This window comes from Tiliqua scincoides, chromosome 5, assembly GCF_035046505.1.
Source record: "Tiliqua scincoides isolate rTilSci1 chromosome 5, rTilSci1.hap2, whole genome shotgun sequence".
In the NCBI taxonomy this organism is placed as follows: Eukaryota; Metazoa; Chordata; class Lepidosauria; order Squamata; family Scincidae; genus Tiliqua; species Tiliqua scincoides.
Genome location: NC_089825.1, coordinates 22,106,242 through 22,130,057, shown reverse-complemented (window position 1 = coordinate 22,130,057; position 23,816 = coordinate 22,106,242). Strand labels below are relative to the sequence as shown.

The following is a 23,816-nucleotide window of genomic DNA, read 5'->3' as shown; positions in this document are numbered from 1 at the left end:
TTACATACATAAGACCTTTATTGGCATAGATCAGGGGTCTCTAAGCTTTTCGGCTGAAGGGCCACATCAAATATCTGGCATAGAGCGCTGGAAAAAAAAAAATTAAATATAAAATTTAAATACATTAGAGATGGAACTTGAGTGAATGAATGTCCAAGATTTCTCTGAGCACCAACACAGTGCAAGGAATAAAGCACACACTTAAATGGGCCCCCATTCCCCCACGTCACAAGCAGAACTCTGGTTGAATTTGGTCAGCTGGGCCAGAGGCTCTCAGGGGATCAGAGGCTGGCCGCGGGCCGGATAGAGGCTTGCCACAGGCTGCATATGGCCCCCGGACTGAGGTTTGGAGACCCCAGGCATAGATAAAGGGGATGTAATTAAAAAGAAAAACACAACAAACAGACAAACAAAAAAAAATAAAGTAAAACAATCCTAGTCATCCATTACCCCCTCCCCCATTCACTTTATATATTAATTAATTAATCATGCAGCTGTTAGCAACATCACTACCCTGTAGAAAAAAGGGAAGGTTTGACACTTTGTCTCCAAAATGCTGTTGCTTCCTTGGTCACAACAATTGTACATGGGAGGTTCCTCCACTCTCTATTTTCCTTTTGGACTGCAGAATAATGGAGTCTGCAGTACGCAGATCTTCTTTGTTCATGAACTTTTGGCAGTAAGTCAATGAACACTATTAGCTTTAATGGTTGGAAAATGAACACTCCTCTGTCCACCATATTTCAGTTTCTTCATTGTGCTCCTTGGGTAGCACTTTCATCATTATAAATCACAAAATTATCTTCTCCCAGATAGACCAAGTTCTAGCGGAACCTTGCTACTTACAGTAATAATTTTTTTTAAAAACATTTTTGCAGGTTCTTTTCAGGGCAAAACGGGGCATCAGTTACGTGGGAGATGTGGCTGTGGATGACCTGTCTTTCGAGGACTGTTCCCCTTTGCTGATCTCAGATAAACACTGTACTTCTGAAGAATTTACATGTGCCAACAAATACTGCCTCCCAAAGGATTATCTTTGTGATTTTGTGAACGACTGTGCAGATAACTCAGATGAGAGCCAAAGCATTTGCAGTAAGTATGCTGGTTCTTAACTTTAACGAACATAAGCCAACATGTCTGCAATGAGTTATTAATGTAGTAGCTCTGCTGCCCACTCCTTAGAAACTGAAGTGAAAAGTGTATCAGTTAATAGTTTTCAGTATTCATAGTGGAATCTCTCTGTCATTCTGATTTTCTCTTTTCCAGTCACTGGCAGAGACAGTCACCCCATCCATCTTGGGTTACAAGGTATGATGTGTACGTGCAGCTTCCTGATTTTAGAAATGGGCTACATCAGAATGGCAGATGCTAGGGAGGGCCCCAGGATACAGGTCTCTTGTTGTCTTGTGTGCTCCCTGAGGCATCTGGTGGGCCACTGTGAGATACAGGAAGCTGGACTAGATGGGCCTATGACCTGATCCAGTGGGGCTGTTCTTATGTTCTTACACACATATGTCCACACGTAGGGCTAACTGAGTAGACCCACCGGGCTGACAGGGGTCTACACTGAGGAGGCCTGCAGAGGCCAAGATGTCCCCTCAGAATGCAGCAGATGCCAAGTTAGTGCCTCTGCATTGCCTTGCGGGGAGTTAGTTAGGATTGAGCTGTCCCTAATGTGGAGTACAGCTGAGTTATTACAATTAAGAAAATAGTATCCTGGGCTAGTTGTGATCATTTCATGGGTTGTTCTGCTTCTACTTATGGACATATAATGCAACACATGGAGAGGGGGAAAACCAGGAACTAGTAAACTTTTTTGCCTGAGACAACAAGGAAACCTCTGGACTAGCTTTGTGTACATGGACATGCTGCTGCTGTAGCATGAATAAAAGCTGTCTTCCTGTGTGGGGAGAAGAGTGCGCAGTATATTAACAGTGTCCTCATTGGATTGAAGAACATATGTTTCATCTGATAGTTAGGGCATATGCACATCAGAGGGTATGGAATGCCTGTGTGCCGTAGTCTCTCTAACACATCTCCCTTGTTCTTCTGTCCAGTTGTCAGGTGCTTTTTTCTTTGTGCTGCTGCTATATCACTAAGCAAAGGACTGTTCATTTGAATATTCACCTGTTAGAATCACCAGTGCTTTCTCTTCACCATACTTTGGATAGTAGGTAAAACCACCCACTGTGCCCAGTCAGAAATATTTTCATATTTTCTTGAGGATCTTAAAGACTCAATCCTATCTGGCAGATATGCCAGTGTGCCCCCAGATGCCAGCACAGTAACAATCCTAGTAATACAAAAGCCCTCCCACCCGTAGATGCTACATAGGAGCAGTACCCAGATAGGATTGGGTCTTTTGTCATGTTGATAGTGGCACAGTTCACATCTTGAGCAAGGTAGCCATATTTTATAGTAGGAAAAGTGTAAATGAGTATACATATTAATAGAAGGTTTGCTCTGAGCAGAATCAAGCTAATGAACTGTTTATTGCACATTAAACTTTACCTTAAGCAGGGTCTAGCTAGTTCAAAGAAAAATTAATTAAAAATTAAATTGTGGTTTCCTACATTTTCAATTCATCCCAGTAGTCAAGGTTCAAAAGAGCAGGAAAAAGAATGATTCATATATTATTTAAGCAACTTTTTAAAAGATTAAGTTTTTGGGTAATAACTATTGCCAATACAGTCATTCATTTCTTGTGTTCTTCTATTAGTAAGAATGATAAGAACATAGCATAAGAACATAACACGATGTTATAACATGTTCTTATGTTCATGATAGAACAGCAGAGGTCACTAGCATCAAGACAAGCTATACCACAGAGGTAATGATTTCAGTACAAAAGAATACAGAGTATGTACATTAATGATCATCATTTGTTCACCTAGGACAGTGGTATTCAAACTTTTCCGGCCCGTGGCTCCCTTGACCCCCGTGGCTGTTGGCCATGACTCCCCATCATATTCCTGAGGGCTGGAAGTGACATCATTAAACAGGAAGTGGCCAGAAATATTAACTATATTAATATTAATCATATCATTAATTAAATGCAGATCTTAAAAATATATTAATACACAGCATCTTAATACACAGCAATATACATGCTTTATAAATGATCAGCTGCTGATTACTGTTGGAGACAGGACGCTGGAGTAGGTAGATTTTGTCTGGTCCAGGAGGACTCATTTTTTTAAACTTTGTAAGCATACCAATAGAATTGTTTTATCAAATGAACTTCGTAAACAACCAGTCTGACCAACATTACACACACACACACCACTGTGGACCCCAGTCCAACTAGTCATTTCACCCATTCTCCTTGGATAGCATTGAACCCTTTATTAATTTAATGAAATTAAATTTTTTTCCAGCAGCCTGTGGGGAAAACAAAAATTGACCATGAAAATATATCAGAGCTGATAAGGGTTTGGTTAGGAAGCTGATTTGTCTCCTATACTAGGAGATGCACAGCTCAAGCCTATGCATGTCTACTCAGAAGTAAGTCCCATTAGAGTCAATGGGGCTTACTCCCAGGAAAGTGTGGATAGGATTGGGCTGGCAATCATTTCATCAATGGCTAATAAGTATTCCCTTCAAATAGCAAGATTCATCACTTTAAAAATACAGCCTCTCCTCTTCAGTCAAACAACAAGATTAATAAATCACTTTAAAAACAGTACCCTTTTTCTGCTCCTGGTCAAGTAAAGTGTGTGCTTGCCTCTCTCCCCCCCCTCCCTTTGCCAGCTGCATGGAAACAACTTTAAGAGCCCTGGTGACTGGTAAAATAGGAAGCGTTTTATTTGGGGAGGGGGAGGAAAGCAGGAAGGTTTGGAGATTGAAAGGGGGGAGTGGAAGAGGGAGGGGTTGAAAAGAGGGATTTCACTTTGATGCGAAGCAATCCCAGGCTGGGAACTAGGAACCAACTAGGCAAGGATCAATGCAGCGAACACAGAAGGCAGCAGCAGCAGCCACTCTCGCAGTCCCTCTTAGAGGGAGCAGCTGAGCAACCCCTTCTGCTTTAAGTAAAAAGTGCAGAAGACAGAGGGGCTCACATTCTGCCCAGGAAAGGTGGTGTGACTGTATCGCTGTGAGAGGACATCCCGCGCCTCCCCTGTGCGTTCGTGGTGCCTCCCCAGGGAGCCGCGCCTCACAGTTTGAATAACACTGACCTAGGAAATTGGAATATGGAGCTCTCCATAGGATACAAAAGACAGAAGAAGGGAGCAACACATTTTAAAGGATTCAGGAATGAATCCTCTATAAATATGCCAAGATAATTGTAAGCATTCGTGCTAAAAACTGTTGTCAGAATACTCTCTGGGATTTAAAATATAAATTCAAACATAATTGCAAAACCAAATATCATTCTTTATGGCTTTACAGTGCTTTGGAGTGGCAGTTTATCGTTAAAATTTTACAGCCATCAATGTTTGTCTTCATTAATCTGGTACAGTAAACCATCTGGCATGCATATGCCCGTGGAGGTTGAACTGGAGAGTACAGTGTACTCTTTGACATGTATTCTTTTAGGAGAATATGTGCTGCTTCTTTATAACTTCAGTGAATTATTTATTTATTAGATTTGTATTTCGCCTTTCTCCCCAAAGGGCACCCAGGGTGGCTATGATTCTGCAGTTACTCCTAATCTAACCTAGAAATCCAAGATCCAAATCGACCCTTATATGGTGTATTTGTATCTTGATGTCATCACGGGGATCAACAAGGCCGGGCATCAGCCAAGGCCCATGTCCATCTGTTGGACCAACCTGTAACACTCCCCAGTACCAGGGCAGCAATGGCATAGGTCAGCTGAGACAATGGACTTCTGAATAGACATGCATAGGATTGTGCTGTAAGGCAATCTATTGTTGATTGATTAGGAGGGCAGGGCAAGGAGAAGTAGCTTTTACTGCCAAGTCCCTCTTCTTCCTATCCTGAATTCCCATAAAGGAATGGGAATGGGCTGTGGCAGCAACAACTCTTCATCCTACCCTCCAAGAATATTGGGGAGGGGAATGTAATTGCCACCAAAAATTTCCTCCAATAAGGAGGGCGGGATGAGCCAACCCATCCACAATTGCTGTGCTACCATCATTCCTGTGTGGAGTCTTTGTCCCAAGGCCTGTAGTTACCAAGACTTATGCAATAAGAGTGTCTGTCAATGCAAAGAAAAAAAGGTACACACACAATTGTATTGCCAGACTCCATTGGGTGTGTAATGCCTTTCCTGTAAGCCAGACTTACACCAAGGTGTCATTTGGAGCCAGTCTGTTTTCAGAGAAAGAGGTGTCCAGGTAACTAAAGGGATGAAAGCATAGCTTATTCATTTTTATTCAGTTAATGTCTTGCTTTAATAAATACCTGTTCTTCACCCACTGATGTTTTCACTGCCTCCATATCCCATAAGAACCATTGTCCCTGGCATTATAATATATATATATTTTATATTATTATATATATAAAAATCAGATCTCTTTTTCTTTACCCAAAATAATCAGCTACTTCATCTCCATGCTAAGAGGAATATCTCTGTTCAAAGTGTCACAGATGAGGAAATTTTGTCTGTGATCACTTACTGTCACCCTCTTGAGGACAAACACCGCCTAGGATACACTATGACCCCCTTCTGCAGTGTAGTGTGCATTGACTAGAAAGTATTATTCCTTGAAAAGATTTATCATATTCAAATGAAAATGTAGTCTGCACCATCTTTTGTCAACAGTTCTTGCCTGAGATTTATGAAACTATGTGTTGACAGTGCCAAAACCAGACAAGTTGTGATGAATGTTTAGTGCTCTAAATGAGTTCAGTTGTGATTTTTTTTTTAAGTTTAGTGCTTGAATTTTAAAACAGACATGATCATTGCATTGCACTTGGGAGCTCCAATATCTGTACAAGGATTCTGATGCTCACATATTGGTTCTTTAAACTGAAGTAAGCGAGGAACAGAATGGGGTCTGGAGCACCAAGTTCTTAGAAGTTTTTCTAATATGAATGCTTGAGATTCTTGGTGTATGTTGGTAACTATCCTTGTGGGGCTGTGTTCAGACCCAAAACAGAGAATAAGCAGTCATAGGAAGATAACAGTATTTTAGTATGAGGTTGAAGGAGGGTTATAGCTCTCCTAATTAAGATGAAATTTCAGGAAAGAGCAGGGAGATCACCCGGATTCACACATGCAGTCACATCACTTGATATCTCTTAAATTGTTCCCACATTATCAATGTGCTTAAAATGAACATGCAGGAGAAGAAGCAAATCATGGTAAGTCCCCCTCCAACCAATGCTCATTTTGTAAGACCATCTATACCACCCCTACATGCAAACAACCTAAGACCTGATGAACATGAGCACATAGGTGGTAGGGTGTGCTGCTGCAATTCCTCCACCCCAGAAATGTGGCATATTTGGCAAATAAAATAAAATAATGTATGCTTGATATCTGGCATCTGGATTTAAAATACGTTTCAGGTTGTGTGATGAGCATCCCAATCCTAACCTGCGCTGGCACAGCTGGGCTGAGTGGCCTATGCTGTATTCAGCACAGTTTAGGAGCAGGCTGGAGGTCTCCTTGGGGCAAGGGGATATTTTCCCCCTTACCCCATGTAATGGTCCAACCTGCCTAATGGGGCTACTCGGATCTGTGCCAGCTAAGAACCCAATCCTATGCGTGCATGGGCAGGAGGTCTGGCTCAGTTGGTAGAGCTGCCGCCTTGTATGCCTGAAGATCTGAGGCTGCCAGTTCAAAGCAACTGGAAGTAACTGAGAACTGACGACATGCTGATATACTAATGAGCTGACCCTCGGTGGCAGAGAGGAGTTGCCCGTCAAGTGGGGCGTGGGAGGTGAAGGGCCAGAGTGAGGCCAGACCGGGAAGGAATCCAGCTGGAATGAGGAATTCTATGAAAGACTAGAACTATTCAATTGTAAAAATCCCTACAGGGGTTTAGAACAGCCTGCCTATGTAAACCGCCTTGGATTAAAGTCTGAGGAGAAATCTGATGACCAAAGAAAGGCGGTATATAAATACCTGCATAAATAAATGTCTACTCAGAAGTAAGTCCCATTATAGTCAATGGGGTTTACTCCCAGGAAAGTGTGGATAGGATTGGGCTGTAAATCACTAGCACAAATCCGAGCGACTCTATTTAAAGCTGCCAGGCCCAGCAAGGGTGTTAGGATACAGCTGAGGCTTCCTCTGCTGATGCTGCCCCTCCCTCCTGGGTCTGTCCTATCCCTGTTCTGCCCTCCTTGCCCAGTTACACCCCACCTCCAGTATGCCCTCCCCCACCCCTCTGCCATTTGGCTGAGTACTCACCTCTGCTGGTGTCCTTTCCTTTGGATACACCACTGCAGGATTGCACAGGACTTCCCGCCAGCACTGCTTGCTCCAGGGTAGTCACAAAGGTGCTTTATGGCACGTTTGCAACACCTTAGGCCAGCACAGCAGCTGCTGCACCTGCAAAAGAGGATGTCATGATTGCACTGACAATGGAATTGTTTAGTGATACTTTTCAAACTTTCCCCCCCACAATGTGATTAGGGGATCATGCACATCCTTCTTCCCTCTCCTGGCATGCCATTCCTACTAACCAATGTGATGTTGTCCAAATGTTAGCACCTTCTGTAGGTTTTGCTCTGGGATGGCTCATTCACATGTGCAAGGTCATCATTCGATGCAGCAATCATCAAGCAGTTAACATGCATATATGAACAACCAGCCCATCCTTGTCTCCCAATGAAGTTAAACTTCAGTATATAGTATTGGTATTGCTAGTAAAGGAATATCATGCTGCTATCGTATGATATGTTGAGCTGTTTGCCTTTTTATGACTTTCCCTCACTTTTGTTGGAAAGTGTCACAGTTTAAAACAGCTTCAGTGCCCTTTCCAAAAAAAAAAAAAAAATGGCTGAATACTTTCTGTTGCATTAAAACATTGACAAAACAGACATTACAGAACATTAATTTGCCATTTACAATTCTCCAAAGCACTTTCCTCATTAATTTTTCCAGCTAACAGAGTACTTCAGAATAAAGTTTAGATTTCCCTAGCTGCGAGATGGAGATTGTAACTTGTCTTAAGTTCTCTGAATATAAAAGCCTGTAAGTAGTTCAGCATTCTCTTGCTCTGTCTAATTATCTCATTTCATTCAAAGTCCACATATAACTCATTTTACAGGTAATTTTAATATGAAATAAGCTATATCTTGCTGGTTATTTAAACAGTTAATCTCCTTGCCTCAGTACTACCTCATTCCTGGATGCATATTTTTATATAGTGAAAAGAGCTGATTTAAAAGTCGCTCTATTTTTGACTGTTTAGAAGAATCAGTTTTTGTATCTTTGAAACCACTGTACTGGAAACATAAAACATCAGCTTTAACCAATAAAATCAAATACTGTGAAAGCCTTCTGTTTTTCTTCAGACGAGATGAAGTATAGCCCCAGGGTACCATAGGCTCATTTTTGGGTTTATCCAAATTGCCTATTATAAATGCTCATTTTTGAATTGCAATCAGATTTCTGTTTAGGTGAATAAACTTGAATTAAACAAGAGACTGTTTACTAGCTTAAAATCCTTTTTGTAAAAAAAAATTTTTTGTAATTATCAGCAGTCTTTGCATGATAGGACATCAGCCACCTGTTAAAAGCCTCTTATTAGTAAAATGAGCCCTCCTCAGTTCTGAGGATACATGCAGAGAATATGTTTACTATTATGATGATGCTAATGTTGGCGTTTAGCATTTTTAAAAAAAAAATTAGACTTCTAATTTTTCTTGGATTTTTTGCCAGGTACATCCGTGGGGCGCTGTGATTTTGAGTTTGATCTTTGTGACTGGCAACAAGATCAGAATGATGACTTTGACTGGAATCTCAGAATTGGAGGCATCCCAAGAACAGCCAACGGGCCGGTTACTGATCATACCTTGCAAGAACCATCTGGTCATTACATCTTCATAAAAAGCTCCTTTCCTCAGTTGCCTGGGCAGGAAGCCAGAATCTCTAGTGCGGTAATAGACAGAAGGAGCAAAAATTGCAAGGTATATGAAGCCACATCTAGCTGGAATGACAGAATTACTAATGGCAAAAATTTGACGCCACTGGTGTGTCCCTTAGAGAAACTGTTAAAAGTATTACTTCATTTGTCTATTAAGCTGCGTTCAATTAAAAAGATGAATTTTCCTGCTCTTTGTGTAGAACTTTAAAAAAATAGTTCTTCATGGTCTCTTTTCAGTCACATGTCATGGAATTCTGTTCATGCAGAGAGCAGACCTTGGAAACTAAAGCTTTGTTGAGCATTCCGTTCCTGCTCTCAAGTAAAAATTCCTCACACAGCCTATGGCTTATCCAATTCTTCAATTTCTGTTCCCCAAGCTTTGCACATTGTTGAAATGAAGTCAACTCTACCAACCAGCGTTATCAAGCACTATGCTCTGGACATGAGTTGAGAACTGGTGCCTCATGTGGGTACACTGTTCTGTAGAATATCTTCTTCTGATTGACCTGCACTCACCTGCAGGTAAAAGGGAAGCTAGCTACTCTCCTACTGTGGGCAGAGACCACAAAAGAAAATGGCAGGTTTCTTACCTGTAACTATAGTTCTTTGAATAGTCATCTATGCAGACACACAAATATCCCCTCTGCTGGTCTGGCTCCATTTGCTGGATATCTCCTCAAATTCAGCTTCAACCTAGGGGTGGTCCTTGAAGGGACTAATGCAGGTGTTCCCAAATTCTGCATCACCACACCCTGGGGCTTCACAAGTAATTCCCCTGGGTTGTTGCAGGTCCACAAGCAGGCTGTCCGTGTGACCCATGATGGAGCTCCAAACAGCAGTAGTATGCTCAGTACAGTGGATCAACCTCCAACACATGGTTTTCATGCAGTTTGAAAAGCCTGCCGGCCCACCTGTTCTGTCCTGAGCCTCTTACTGCTGTTTGGGGTCTCCAAACCTAGAAGTAACTGGTGATGACGCTTCCAGGATCAGCCGCACTGGAAGGGAAAGGAGCGGACTGAAGTGCACAATATGCAAAGGGTTCCTCTCTCTCAAGACTAGTAACAGAATGTTTGACAGAGTTCTAGAAGCTTCCAAGGCTGATTCTGCACATGCACTGATGACTGCTCAAAGTGCTATAGTTACAGGCAAGCTACTTGTAATCCCTGTTGAGAAATTCAGTTCTAATGAGATAAAACAAAATGGCCCCAAAGTTTGGAAAGTTCATGTTGGCTTGATTTAGAAACTGTTATATAACAAAATGTACTCAATAATTTGCATACTTCTGTCAAGCAATTAAAATTAAATAGGGATACACAACTGCTCACAAGCAAGAGGGCATTTATGCAGTTTAAAATGTCATCTGTGGTTCTTATTCTAACATCTGGTAGCTAGAGGCAAGTAAACATTTATTTTTCAAGGAAAGAGAGAACTTTTTTTTACACTTGCTCTGAAATGAGACATTTTCTTCATAGCTGCCCCAGGGTTTTAGGGGATTCACCATCTCCATTTATTGCTGCATTTATTTTTCTTGAATTTTTATAAAACCATCCTGCTCTTTCCTGCAGCCTGACTCAAGATGTCCTGATAGCTTTAGGTATATCTTGCGGAAGACTTAAGATAAAGTAGGATTAAAAAATTAAACATAAATAAATATTTACTAATAAAAGGAAAAATTTATTTGTTTAATTTTTTAATCCTACTTTATCTCATTTAAACAGTCAAAGAGACCAACGGTAGAGTTACACATGCACACAAATGCTTTCACCCTGGAATTACCTTTCCTTAAAGAGTAGTTTTGGGCAGGCTGTGTGACATGACCTGAAACTACTGCTGGGAGGGAGTTGTTAATGCAGTTATACATTGCATATTTCTTCAACTCCTCCTTCAGAATTGGTCAATGATGTGGACTAGAAGTGGGGAACTTAGGCTGTTCACAACACATAATTTTCCTTACTGAATGATATGAGCACAGAATGGGAAATATGACAAAAGATGCTAGTTTTGGTGACAAATCCATGATCCATGTTGCATCTAGATCAGCAGTTCCCAAACAGTGGGTCGGGATCCACCAGTGGGTCACAACTCAATTTCTGGGGGGTCACAAAACTGACAAGCTAATAGCTGACAAGGAAAATGTACTGAGCCCTATGGAAACTGAAACAGAGCAGCAAGTGTATGTTTTCTCACGAGTAGGTAAGAGCACCTTGGTCTGCTTTGAAGGGCAGGTCTAAGGGTATGCTACGCCACCAGAATGGTCCCAGTCCAATTGATGCATGCACCAACAAACTCTTGAGTAGGAAGTCTCCCTCCCCCCCAGCTCTCAAGGAAAACCATGAGAGTGAAACCAAGAAATACATGTGCATTTATTCATGAATAGGTGGCTATGGTTTGAATCTTACTGAAGTCCAGGCAAAGGGGAATGAAAGACCACCAGAATGGTCCCAATCTGATAAACCTCTTGAAAAGCTGTGGGGGTCCCAACAGAGTGTAGTTATAAAAAGTGGGTCCTGGTGCTAAAAGGTTTGGGAACCACTGATCTAGATCCATCTTCTACATCAGGGGTGTCTAAACGTTTTGGCAGGAGGGTCACATCATCTCTCTGACACTGTGTTGGGGGCCGGGGGAAAAAAGAATTAATTTACATTTCAAATTTGATTAAATTTACATAAATGAATATATTAGGGATGGAACTTATATGAATGAATGAAGGTCTTGCAATAGCTCAAGGCCTATAAAAGGCCTTGCACAAAGCAACGCCAGCCTTTCCTTTGCTGCCTCTGCTGCATCACAGATTTGAAACAGCAAGCAGTGGAGGGAGCCCTCGTCCCACAGCTCACTCAAGAGGTCGAACAGTTGGCTGTCCCGCTGGCAGCAGTTGCATCAGGCTAGCGTGGGCTCCAGCAAGTCTCTGGAGGGCCAGAGGCTTATTGAAGACTGGGGCCTTCCTGAGGGCCGGATTGGGAGCCCTTGAGGGCCGCAAGTGGCCCCAGGGCTGGGGTTTGGGCACCCCTGTTCTAGATCAATCCATCTATCTTCAGTATGCATTGAAGAAGCATATAAAAAAGCTTTCATTCAAGCATCTGTTTAATTTCAAGTTGTCAATAAACATTGCCCAAAGTTCCACAAAGTTTGTTTGGGGAAGGCCGCTGAATTTATTACACTAACGTAAAGTCTCCTGGGGCTTCTTTTGCTGAAGTCATCTTCTCATCCAGTAATTTTGATATGAAGTCTCCACAAATGAAATTAAAACTAGGTTTCCCTATGAAAGAAGTTAGAGTTAACAGTGTTGCTCTGCTCATCTTATTTGCAGATAATTTTCTATTACCACATGTATGGAGTCAAAACTGGATCACTTTCTGTCTATCAAGTAACTGTATCAAATTCCCAAAAAGTGCTGTTCAGCCTGTCTGGAGATCAGGGAAATTTCTGGAAAAGGAAAGTATTGCCATTGGATGCAGAAGAGGATTTCCGGATTACTTTCGAAGGGCAAGTTGGAAGAGCCCTCATGAGATATATAGCCCTTGATGACATTGTGTTTACAAAGGAATGCTTACCATCATCAAAATTCTTACCAGATGGACCAGCAGAATTGCCCCCAACAGGTAATTTATTACAGTGAAGTAGATTTAGAAATGGTTTTCAGTGGAAAAGCTTTTTTCCCCCAAAAAATGACCAGAAAAACCCCCAACTTTCATTGCACCAGGATGGGACACAATTAGGGCAAGAACTATGATGAGAATCAAGAGCTTAAGGGTCCAATCCAGTCTAACTTTCTAGCACTGATGCAGTCATGTTATGTGCTGTGTCATCCCATGGTGGGGCAGTCATGGAGGACTCCTCAAGGTTAGGGGAATTATTTTTTTAAACAACAGAAAACAAAAGGGCCACATTGTGTATTCCCATAATGTATTGGCCTTAGGTCACAGTATGTGTAACTCAAACAATTGCATATGCTTCCTTCATTTATTACAATGCTACCCCGTATTATTTCCTTTGTATCAATATCTACACCAGTGTTTCTCAGGGTTGGTCCTCTGTTGTACCACTTCATGTGGTCCACCTATTCAAAGTACCTCTGGAAGTAACTGGTGATGGCATCACTGCCAGTTACTTCTGGGTTGGGAGGCCAGATGCGATGTGACAAACACCAGTAAGAGGTTTGGGGTGAATGTGAGAGCTTTATCAAGCACGGCAAAGCATGCTTTGGAGGACTGCCCACTGAGCCAAGCTTCCTACCACTGCTTGTTGTGTCGCATTCCTGGTCTTACTGCTGGGCTGCAGGTGTCCAGGGATCCTGCAAGTACCACCAGATGCAACCTCAAGTACCACTGGAGCTACCCATACCACTAGTTGAGAAACACTGATCTAGACAGTAAACCCCTTGGGGAAGGCACCTTTTTATTTTACTCTGTGTGTACTCTGTGTACCATGTACATTGATAGCACTAATGTACCATGTACATTGATAACACTAATAATAAGCTATCAATAAGTACATTGATAGCACTAATAATAAGAATGTTGCCTATGTTTTGATGTAGCTTCAGGGCTCTCTTTTTAAAAATTGTGCTATCCCATTCAAATGGTTGTATACATGCTTGTCGATCACACTGACATTCTCCTGAAGCACCAGTGAAACACTCAGGATCCCTAAATCACTGGGGGTAATTTTAGAACACATCAAATAAAGAATATTGCCACAATACTATGTGTGAGCTAAGACAATGAGCACCTTTTAAGATATGTTGGTTAAAATAAGGAACATATGGCCATCATCTCTAGTGGATGATGTCCGTTACTTCTGTTCTCCATTACCTCTGGATGGTATCTAGATACCTCTGGATGGTGTCCAGTTCCCACTACATGAGATCTTGTTGCCACTGTGAAAGAAGGGTGGCGTGACCACTGTAAGTTTGGGAATTCCTGGCCTAAAGTACAGATTAAAAAATAGTGACAGACATCATAATCTTGTTGCATTGGGAACAGTATACTTCCTCCCCTCTCTTTGGCTAATGAGCATGGCTTATTTTTCTTTCATCTCTCTAGCTGGGAGCTTTCTTATAAAAAAAAATCTTGAGAAATAATCTCTCACTTTTAAACACACGTTTACACAAAGTGTAAACTGCTTTGTGAACTTTTAGTTGAAAAGCGGTATATAAATACTGTTAATAATAATAATAATAATAATAATAATAATAATAATAATAATTTCAGTGAAAATTACTTCCAAGTTAGCATGCTTTTCTATCACAGTGTCAAAGAAATAAGATGTTGATTATTCAGCAAATTGTGTAATTTTGCTGCCCCTTTTACAAGATATTTCCCATTACGAAGAATTGCTGAAACCTGGAGATGTGGGTGTGTTTGACAGGGAACTGTGCTACATTGTCTCTCCCTTGAACTTTTGTTGGCATATGATAACACACATGATGTTAAACGGCACTTGGAATCGTAAGAATTTATGACAGAATTCTTCTTTTTATACACAAGACCAAAATATCCATCTTGTTTCTATTAGTGTTCCAGTCTGAAGTTGCACAACTATATTTTTGTACAGTTGGCCCAATTCACCTTGCAGTTGTAGGTAGTTGTGAGTCTCTTAAGACGTTCTGGAAATTCTAAATCTATGCTTTTGGACAATGAAAGCTGTTCTCAGATCCACTTATTATCACACCAAAGATAATGAAATCCTCCTAACATCCATGTGGGACCCATTTCTTTATGTGGGATAACCAAGATTTCAGTCTTAAAAACTTCAGATACTCTAAACACTTTTGTACCAGAATCTTGGTAATCTCTTCCCTTTCTTCCCCCTTACTTATATTAGTCTGCTGTGATCTTCAGCTTGAATTCTGGTCCCCAAAGTTTCAAGGTCAGTGAGTTTCAATGCAACTTTCTGTTGGGATTGTGAAGAGGCAATGGGATTAGTTGCACTGAAGACTCATATCTCTTTGAACTTCAGTTTGCTATGGTATGGGATAGCAAACTACACTGACAACAAAATTCAGTTTAAAAAAACACACAAAACTTTGTTTTGTTTCAATGCCCAGGAATAAAGTTGGCCATTTTGCATTAGCTGAGGTGTAGCACAATCCTAACAATGAGTTAGGCTGGCGCAAGTCCCTTCCAGCCTAGGAGGGTCGCAAACGTGCCGTAAAGCATGTTTGTGCCTCCTCTAGAGCAAGCTGAGGTGTGCTGGTACACAGAGGCTGCATCTAAACTAAGCACCCATGTGCACATATTGTGTTGCAGGCCAGCAGTCTGATGGGCAGGTCTGCAGGCAGTTAGTTCTGAGCACATGATCTGTGTCAGTGAACAAGGTGCACCTGCCTGAGGTATAAAGTCAAGTGAGCGAAATCTTGGACAGCTTGGTGCCTCTACCACAAGCAGAAGTAAGTGGCACTGATGGAAGTCAGCAGGGCATAGCGGGAATACAAAAGGTAGTGGAATTGGTACAGGATGGAGAGTGGCTGTTGTGTCACAGCTCCTCCGCACTAGGTATCGTGCCCGCTTAAGGCTAGTTAGTTTCCCTTTGCTAACTCACCCGGGTAGTAAGCACGCGTCAGAGTCAAGACCCAGTCTAAGGTCAAAGTCCAGGTAAGCCAGTTAGTCAATGCAAGGTGCCAAATCAGAGTCCAGAAATGATATGCCAGGTCACAGTCCAAGGTCAAATTCCAGTCAGGTCAGGTCATGTCTCCCTCTGGGGTCAGGGTAGCCTTTGGTCCTTCTGAAGCTGCCTTTTATCCTTGGTGTCCCATTAAGTGCAAATGCAGCTCAGCTGTGAGCTACCTCCTTGGCTCATTCAAAGTCCCATCAAGGTCAAATGAAGCTCAGGTATCCAACCAGGTCTCCATTGGCCTTGATTGATTACAGCTGTGGAGCCAGCCCTGCCCTTCCCAGGGCTGTCAGCCAGCTGTCAAAACATGGAATCGCTGTCAACACCACAGCATCCACCTGATGATCTTCTGATCTTCCATTACAGTGGCATGACAGACTTCATCTATGAGGAGAAAGACCGCTGTATTGTTCATTTATGTCTCCCTGCCTAGACAGCCACAGCCAGTTATTTCTCTTGTTCTTGTTTCAAACACTATCGCTTAACTGTGTAACTTACTCCCAGGAAAGTGTGTCTAGGATTGCAGACTTACAGCCCAGCCCAATCTATGGTTTTTCTTTCATTGCATGCTAGTGGGGGAGTGGATCAGGATGCTTAGAAGAGTCACTGAAAATATTTTCCCTTATCTCCCTGTAAGCTTCCCAATTATCAATGGGTCTTCTTGAACCTGCACCAATTCTTTAACTGGTGCAAGTCCAAGAAGAGAAAGGGTGTGTGTAAGGAGGTGAGAAGAGGATATCATCTGGCACAACTCCCCCAAGCTCAGTGCCACCCCCTCTCACCTCTGACTTGCCTCCCCATTCCACCTCATTCAACCCTCTCCTCTACCTTGTTTCACCCACTCTGCCTTCTTCATCCTGCCACCGTGCACCATTTAGGATGTCTGGAAAGCATGTGCTGGCCCCAGAACACTAGTTCCAGTGGTGGCAATGCATGTTAGGATTGGGCTCTCAGGGCCCAATACTATCCAATTTTACAGTGCTGGTGCAGTTGCGCCACTGGGGTGTGCACTACATCCTGTGGTGGAGAACAGTCACTGGGGCCTTCTTAAGGCATGGGAACATGTGTTCCCTTACCATGGGGCTGCATTGTGGCTACACTGGAGCTGGAAAGTTGGATAGGATTGACCCTTAGACTGCAATTCTGTACATATAAGAGAGACACTATTATAAAATAGGAATGGACATCAAAGCAACTAACTTTTTGAGAACACCAGCAGGAACCAGAACCAGAATCATGAACTTTTGCCCAGTCCAGTTGCTTAGTTTATTGTGCTGCACTGACAACCACAAATTCACAGTTGCTGGTCAGTTTCTAGGTAAGAAATAATGAGGGGAAGAAGAAGTTTGGAAGAGATCCTTGCATTGCTCGTAGAATATACTTTAGGATGCAGTGTGTGTTCACAATGGAGCTATGAGATGGAATATGTGACCCAGTTCACTTCTAGAAATAAAGAATGAGAGACGAATAGAATTTAAAGTAAGGGTAGAAAACCCTTCAAAATGTTCTCATTTTTACTAACAATCCCTTTAGCAATAACTTACCATCTCAATTTCTGTCAAAAAGTTTACATGAGATGAACTTTCACCTCGTGAAAAACATAAGTCTTCGATGCAAGCTGAAATGTTTGTGTTTGATGCTTCCACCTCCCTCTGATAACCTCCATCAGTGTCTTTGCTTTTGTTTCAGCTTAACAAATAGCACTGTAGGATGGGGACAGACAATGTTATTCAGTCTTATTACCTTGGTTAAGTTTTCCCAAAGCTCCAGGACACACTAAATGAAATATGCATGGATTGTGGAAGGTAAAGGTTGCTAATGCTAGAATGGAAGGGGTGCTTCTGTACAAATGTTAGCAGTAAATTTCATTTCTACATACCTGAAGAGGTCTGGAAATCTTTCTGTGGGCTTCGTTAACCAAAAGTCTTATCTGAAATTCTGAGCATCCTGTTTACAGTGATGTATTGTAATACACACAGTCTGTGGTGCTCATACTGTATTCCTCATTTATGGTTTCAGAATCTGAAAGGGTCCTGTCTGCTGACGGACAGCCCAATCCTGAGCTACCCAGCATGCTGGGCTGCAATGGTGCCAAAATGGCTGCCATGGCATCCTAAGTGTGCCAGGCAGCTGCCAGCGGGTCCTTGGGAAGGGGACATTCGTCCCCTTCCACATAAGGAAAGTAGACCCAAAATGGGGCTACTCGACTTTGCACCTGCTATTTAACCGGCGCAGAGTAATGGAGTTCTGTGTTGGGCTGAAAAGGGCTTTGGATTCAGCAGAGCTGAGCTCTGCCAGCCTCACTCACTCCCCCCACTGTGTTTCCCCCCTCTCCCTACCCTGGTATACCTCCCCCATGCCCCCACACCTCTCCGCCACTCAGCACTCTCACAGAGTACCAGGCTGCGGTTACCTGTCCTCTGCCTGGCTTGTGCTGAGCAAGCACCTGCATTGGCCAGGTGGTATGTGTTACAGTTGTGCCTTATGGAATGTTTGCAACACTGTTTGCTGGCAGTGAGCCGGCACTTCAGGTTCTGGATCGGGCCCTGAATTAGCCTGTGTTTTGGGATATGCACAAGCTTATGCATGTCTACTCAGAAGAAATTCCCAGTTGGGTCTTACTCCCTAGAGAAAATTGGGTTCAGTTGGGTCTTACTCCCTAGAGAAAGTATATAGGATTGCAGTCTGGCTCTCAGTCCTGATCATGAAAAATAATTTTTTTCTCTCATGGCCAAATTTATATGTTAATCAAGATATGCATGATAAACTAAGACCCCAATCCTATCCCCTGCAACCAGTGCCATTGCAGTCATGACAATAAGGCATGTACTGTATCCTACAGTGGGGGTGCAACGCGAAGGCAAATTGGAGGGAGGGAAGTAAAAATATTTTTTGCTTACCTCCTCATAAGCTCCGGGGCCACCTAATGAAAACCAGGAGTTCTGTTTAAGGGCACTCCAGAGGTCTCGGAATGCTTTTGGAGTACCTACAGACGCAGCATGGGACTTTGCCAACCCCCAGGACGGCTCTGGAGAGTGGGTGAAGGCGGCAGAGGTGGTGTGCAAGTGGAGGCGGTGCCACGGTGTATTGGAATCTTGGTAGATCTGGCAAGGACTTCACAATCTTCAGGTGGTAAAGGAACGATTTGAAACCAAGTCATGCTAGTAACGGAAACTGAAATCAAATAGCAGCATTTAAACAAAACCTTTGGGTCTGTTTAAATCTGTTGATCTCTGAATTTTTGTTGTTGTTGATATTGTGCTTCCTTCTTCCCCCCCCCCCCAATTTTTGGAGATGTTTCAATGACATCTCATGAATTCATTTATTCATTTTTCCTGCTTTACAACACACGGTTTTTTATTATATATAAGGAAACAGTCTCCTATTGTAAAACTGCCAGTCCCAATTGATTCCTTTGACTAGATCAGGGGTCGATAACCTTAAACACTCAAAGAGCCATTTGGACCCATTTTCCAGAGGAAAAAAAACTTTGGGAGCCACAAAACCCTTTTGACATCTTATTGTATTGGCAACCTTCAGTCTCGAAAGACTATGGTATCGCGCTCTGAATGGTGGTTCTGGCACAGCGTCTAGTGTGGCTGAAAAGGCCAATCCGGGAGTGACAATCCCTTCCACACCGGGAGCAAGTGCAGTCTGTCCCTGGTCTGTCTCCCTGGCTATGGGCCTTCCTTCTTTGCCTCTTTGCCTCAGACTGTTGGCAAAGTGTCTCTTCAAGCTGGGAAAGGCCATGCTGCACAGCCTGCCTCCAAGCGGGCCGCTCAGAGGCCAGGGTTTCCCACTTGTTGAGGTCCATCCCTAAGGCCTTCGGATCCCTCTTGCAGATGTCCTTGTATCGCAGCTGTGGTCTACCTGTAGAGCGCTTTCCTTGCACGAGTTTTTTGACATCTTTTGACATCTAAAATGAAGATAACACTGCATATATAGTTGTTTTTTTACCTTTATGCTCTTATAGGTCCCATTTTTATAATGTAGCCCCCTCTTGTAGCTTTTAGTTAGTTTTGTCATACATTCTTGTCCTGTATTTTCAGACTCCTGGTCCTCTATGGTGTTTTGCCTGATTCCAAGGCCATTCTCTGCCTGGAGAATTATGCCCACTTTAAGCAAATTAGCTCCCCTTCTTTCCCCCAACAAATGACCCTGGTTCTGCCCTGCAGTACTGCTGGACCCCACCTCCAGGGTAGCTCGCCTGTTCAACCTGCAGAGGTCCTCTCTCCTGCCAGCAGCCTCCTGCCACTACAGCAGACCCATGGTCCTCAGCAGGTCTTGGGCACAGCAGCCACACTTCAAACTCCAGTGTCTCCAGCAGTCCATTAGTCACAAAGTCAGTCAGAGTATCCAGGGCAGAGTCCAAAGTCAATAAACCAAGTCACAGTCCAAGGTCAGATTCCAAAGTCAGTCAGTCAAATCAGTCGGAGTATCCAAGTCAAAGTCAATAAGCCCAGTCAGTCTCCTCTCCAACCTGTACTCCTTCTCCAACCCAAACCCATTTTCCTGCCTCAGGTGCTCCTTATATCCCTGAGGGCCCTATTGCCTTCAAGTGGCTGCAGCTGTGCAGCACACTCTGCTGGATGTCCAGGCCTTACCCTTAAAGGGGCCACTGCTGACACCACATCTACCTCCTCACCAGATCTTCCAGGATTCCAATACATATGGCGGTTATGACATCTGCTTATCTTACATGATTACTAAAGAACTCCCCCCCACCTTCCAGAGGCACCCTGCTGGAAGGAAAAAAGGACACAGACTCCAGAGGTGGGGAAGAGAAGAAGGGGGGGCAGCCACAGGCCAGCTTTTGCCCTGCCTGCCTGCCCTCCCTCACTCAGGCTGCAACCCTCTCCACACAATCCTGGGAGTAAGCCCCATTGACTACAATGGGACTTCTGAGCAGACAAGTTGGTCGGAGCTCTCAGGTTGCCATCCTCTCCACACTTTCCTGAGAGGAAGCCCCACTGACTACTTGTGAGTAGACCTGGATAGGAGGGGGCTGCGGCTACAGCCCTCCACACCTTCCTGGTTGTAGCTCAGGGACTGCATCGGGGCTTACTCTCAAACAGACCTGCATGGGCTCCCACTGGCTCCAAGGCTGCCATCCCAGGCACCCTTTCCTGGGAGTAAGCTTCATATGCTGTAATGGGGCTTACAACTGAGTAGACACACAGGATGTCTCCTTAGCTGTGGAGGAAAAGCCTCTCCTTGCACTGAGTGGGGACCTGCTCAGGGAAAGGCAGGCTGCAAGGGCTCGAAATGGCTGAGAAGGAGGGTGGCTCAGGATTGGCTGGTCTGTCTGCCAGTGAAGGGCCCTGAGCCATTCCAACTGAAAAAGCCAGGAGCCTGCTGGAGAGTTGGGGAAGGGAAAAACAGGGAGCTTAAGCCTGCAGAGTGGGCAAAATTGAAAAGGGAAACCAATGTGGGGCAGGTGGGGATGAAGGGAGAGAAGGGCAGTGAGCTCAGGGGGTGGAGGGAAGCAGCCTGCCTTTCAGCACAGGTGCCTCCTGTTACCCCCTTTGCCACTTTCACCGGGAGGAGCCGCAGCAGACAGCTGAAAGAGCCACATGCTGCTCTAGAGCCGCAGGTTGCGGACCCCTGGACTAGATGATATCCATCGATTTGACTGCTGTGTATTTCCAAAACCATTGGGGAATCTAGCCTGAGGTTTGATTACCTCTATTATGGTTTGATTCTTCAGCCTCTAGTTCAGTAGCACATGTTGGTGGTGTGTTTATAGGAACACTTCAGTGATATATTTACAGTTTTATAACACAGTGCTCTGTTTAATGAACTGAACAAAGCATCAGTGTCAAAGAGTAAAGCAGTAATAATTTTCTGTTCTTAGTGCCAAACTAAAGAGGATACAAACTAGAGAGGAGTTGTGTGAATTCATCTCCTGACAGCTGTGTCATTTGCTAGAAGCGACCATTGTATTCTATCTAGACTTGCTATTATCTTCTCTTGTTTTCCCTGGAAGGATCAAAAGTCAGGACAAAAAACACACTGCTGGATTATTTTATCCTTGTCTGTTCATTATAGCACTATATGCAGAACAGGAGAAAGGTCTCATTAAGTTCCAGTTGTGGAATGGCAGCATTCATGTCCACAGACAAATGAAAATTCTCAGGGCCCGAGAGATTAAATTTTGTAAGCTTTGCCCTTCTTTTCTTTCTTCCACTTGTCTTTCAACTCAAGTATTGCTAAGGAGATTAAGTACAGGAATGCTTAATTTGTGGTGATTAGAGAGATTTCCCACCCCAAGGGTTATTATTACCTTCACAAATCACACTGTCCTCCAGAAGTGTCTAAAATTCCCAGATTGGCATAGATTTCTAGAATACTATATCCTGTACTTATTTCGGGCAGATAGTTTCGAGCAATTGTAAACCATTGCTGTGCTGATCTGCTGAATCCTGTTTTAAAATTGAACACTGCTTTTTTTATATTCAGTTCAGTTACTAGGCTTCTAAGGTGACTGGTCCCTAGATAGTTGATGGCGTTCCAAATCAGCAACAATCCATACATTGTACAAAACAGGCAGTGTGTCACACATTGCAGGTGAAGACTATCTGGTTTGTGTATATTTTATTTCATATACACAGATTCTACAATGCTATGTACCATCCAACGGCTATATTATATTAGTGTTTGTAATTAGAAAAAAAACCCAACATTTTAAAAAGACTTTATCAGAAATGATTTTGGGAGGAAGATAAGGAAAGTTTTTAGGTAAAGAATAGGAAGGTAAGTATTTTCATCATATGCTGAAAGCAGTGGCATTTTTCAGTTAACTGGGGAAAACCTGTCCTTAATCTTTTTGCTAAATTAATTTACCCCAAATAATTGCACAAAGGTGAAAATATTTGTAGTGCAATGATCTAGATTGGAGTTAAAGTGTTAAAGGGACAAAGGGCTCAATCCTATCCAACTTTCCAGTGCTAATGCAACCCCGAGGTAGGGGAACAAATGTTCCCGTACCTTGAGGAGGCCTCTGTGACTGTCCCCCCATCAGAGGATGTAGTGCATACCCCATTGGCACAGCTGCATCAGTGCTGGAAAGTTGGATTGGGCCCAAAGCCCTCATTGGAAAAGAGAAATATTATTGATAAAAGTATAGGGATATAGTACTGTAGTGTGAAGTGGAATTTTAAAATGAATTAATTGTTGAACTCCTCTTGAAGTTATAGTATTCATGAAGATCAGCCCCACATGGACCCACAATGGTTATCATAGTGTTGCCTCTTTAAGAATGCTGCCAAGCCATGAGTGGGGTCTCATGCACGTGAGTTACTCGCATGGGAGCCACAATCAATTCTTGCCCAGATTCTCCCTGTCCTGCCGACTACGCCAATTTGTCCTGTCCAGATATTCCAACTCCCTTCTAATGCCCACTTTTTGGCTAATTAACACCCTCCTTTTCCAAGAACAACAGCTGTGGTGTGCAAAGAAATGAACAGAACTCCTTGAACGATTAACAAGAATTTATTGTTACAAACACAGACACTCCTGCAAGTCCTCTTGTCCAGAGGCTTTCCCTCCCCAAAACTCCACTTGACTCAGTGGGTAAAAGTCCAAAGCCTCCAGTCCAAGTCCAATCCAATCTACAAAGCACAGTCCAGTCTTCTGAAGCAGAGTCCCTCTTCTCCAGCAGTGTTCTCTCCAGCAGAGTGTCTCCTCCAGCAGGGTTTTGGCAGTCCTATTTTCTGTGTCCTCCAGCTGAGTCCTGGCAGTTCCCTTCTCCTGTAGGTCTGGGTCAGGTCTGTAGCTCTGTCTGGTCAGGTTCCCTCTGGGTCAGGTAGCTTTGCTCCTTCTGAAGCTGCCTTTTATCCTTGTATGTCCCATTAAGTCCAAATTAGGCTCAGGTGAGCCATCTCTTCAGTTCATGTCCATTCAAAGTCCCATCAAGGTCAAATGAAGCTCAAGTGTCCATCCAGGTCTCCATTGGTCTTGACTGATTACAGCTGTGGAGCCAGCCCTGCCCTTCCCAGAGCTGTCAAACAGCTGTCAAAACATGGAATAGCTGTCAACACCACATCAGCCACCTGATGATCTTCTGATCTTCCATTGCATCAGTCTTAACAGATCCACATGTATTATGGAATAAAAAAGCAGATCATTTCTGTTTTAGGAACTTTTTACTGTGTATGAATCATTTTAGCAAGGCCTGCCAAGACTTTGGACTGACGA

The 23,816-nt window shown here is 43.2% G+C and overlaps 1 protein-coding gene across 1 annotated transcript in view; it reads left to right on the top strand.

Annotated features, from left to right (window-relative positions):
- MALRD1 (MAM and LDL receptor class A domain containing 1) overlaps positions 1-23,816 on the top strand; it is a 241,450-nt gene that overhangs the window by 54,050 nt on the left and 163,584 nt on the right. The window contains exons 16-18 of the mRNA XM_066627647.1: positions 879-1,092; positions 8,801-9,048; positions 12,316-12,607. Coding sequence (XP_066483744.1) covers positions 879-1,092; positions 8,801-9,048; positions 12,316-12,607 — 754 coding nt within the window. The remainder of the gene's footprint in view (positions 1-878; positions 1,093-8,800; positions 9,049-12,315; positions 12,608-23,816) is intronic.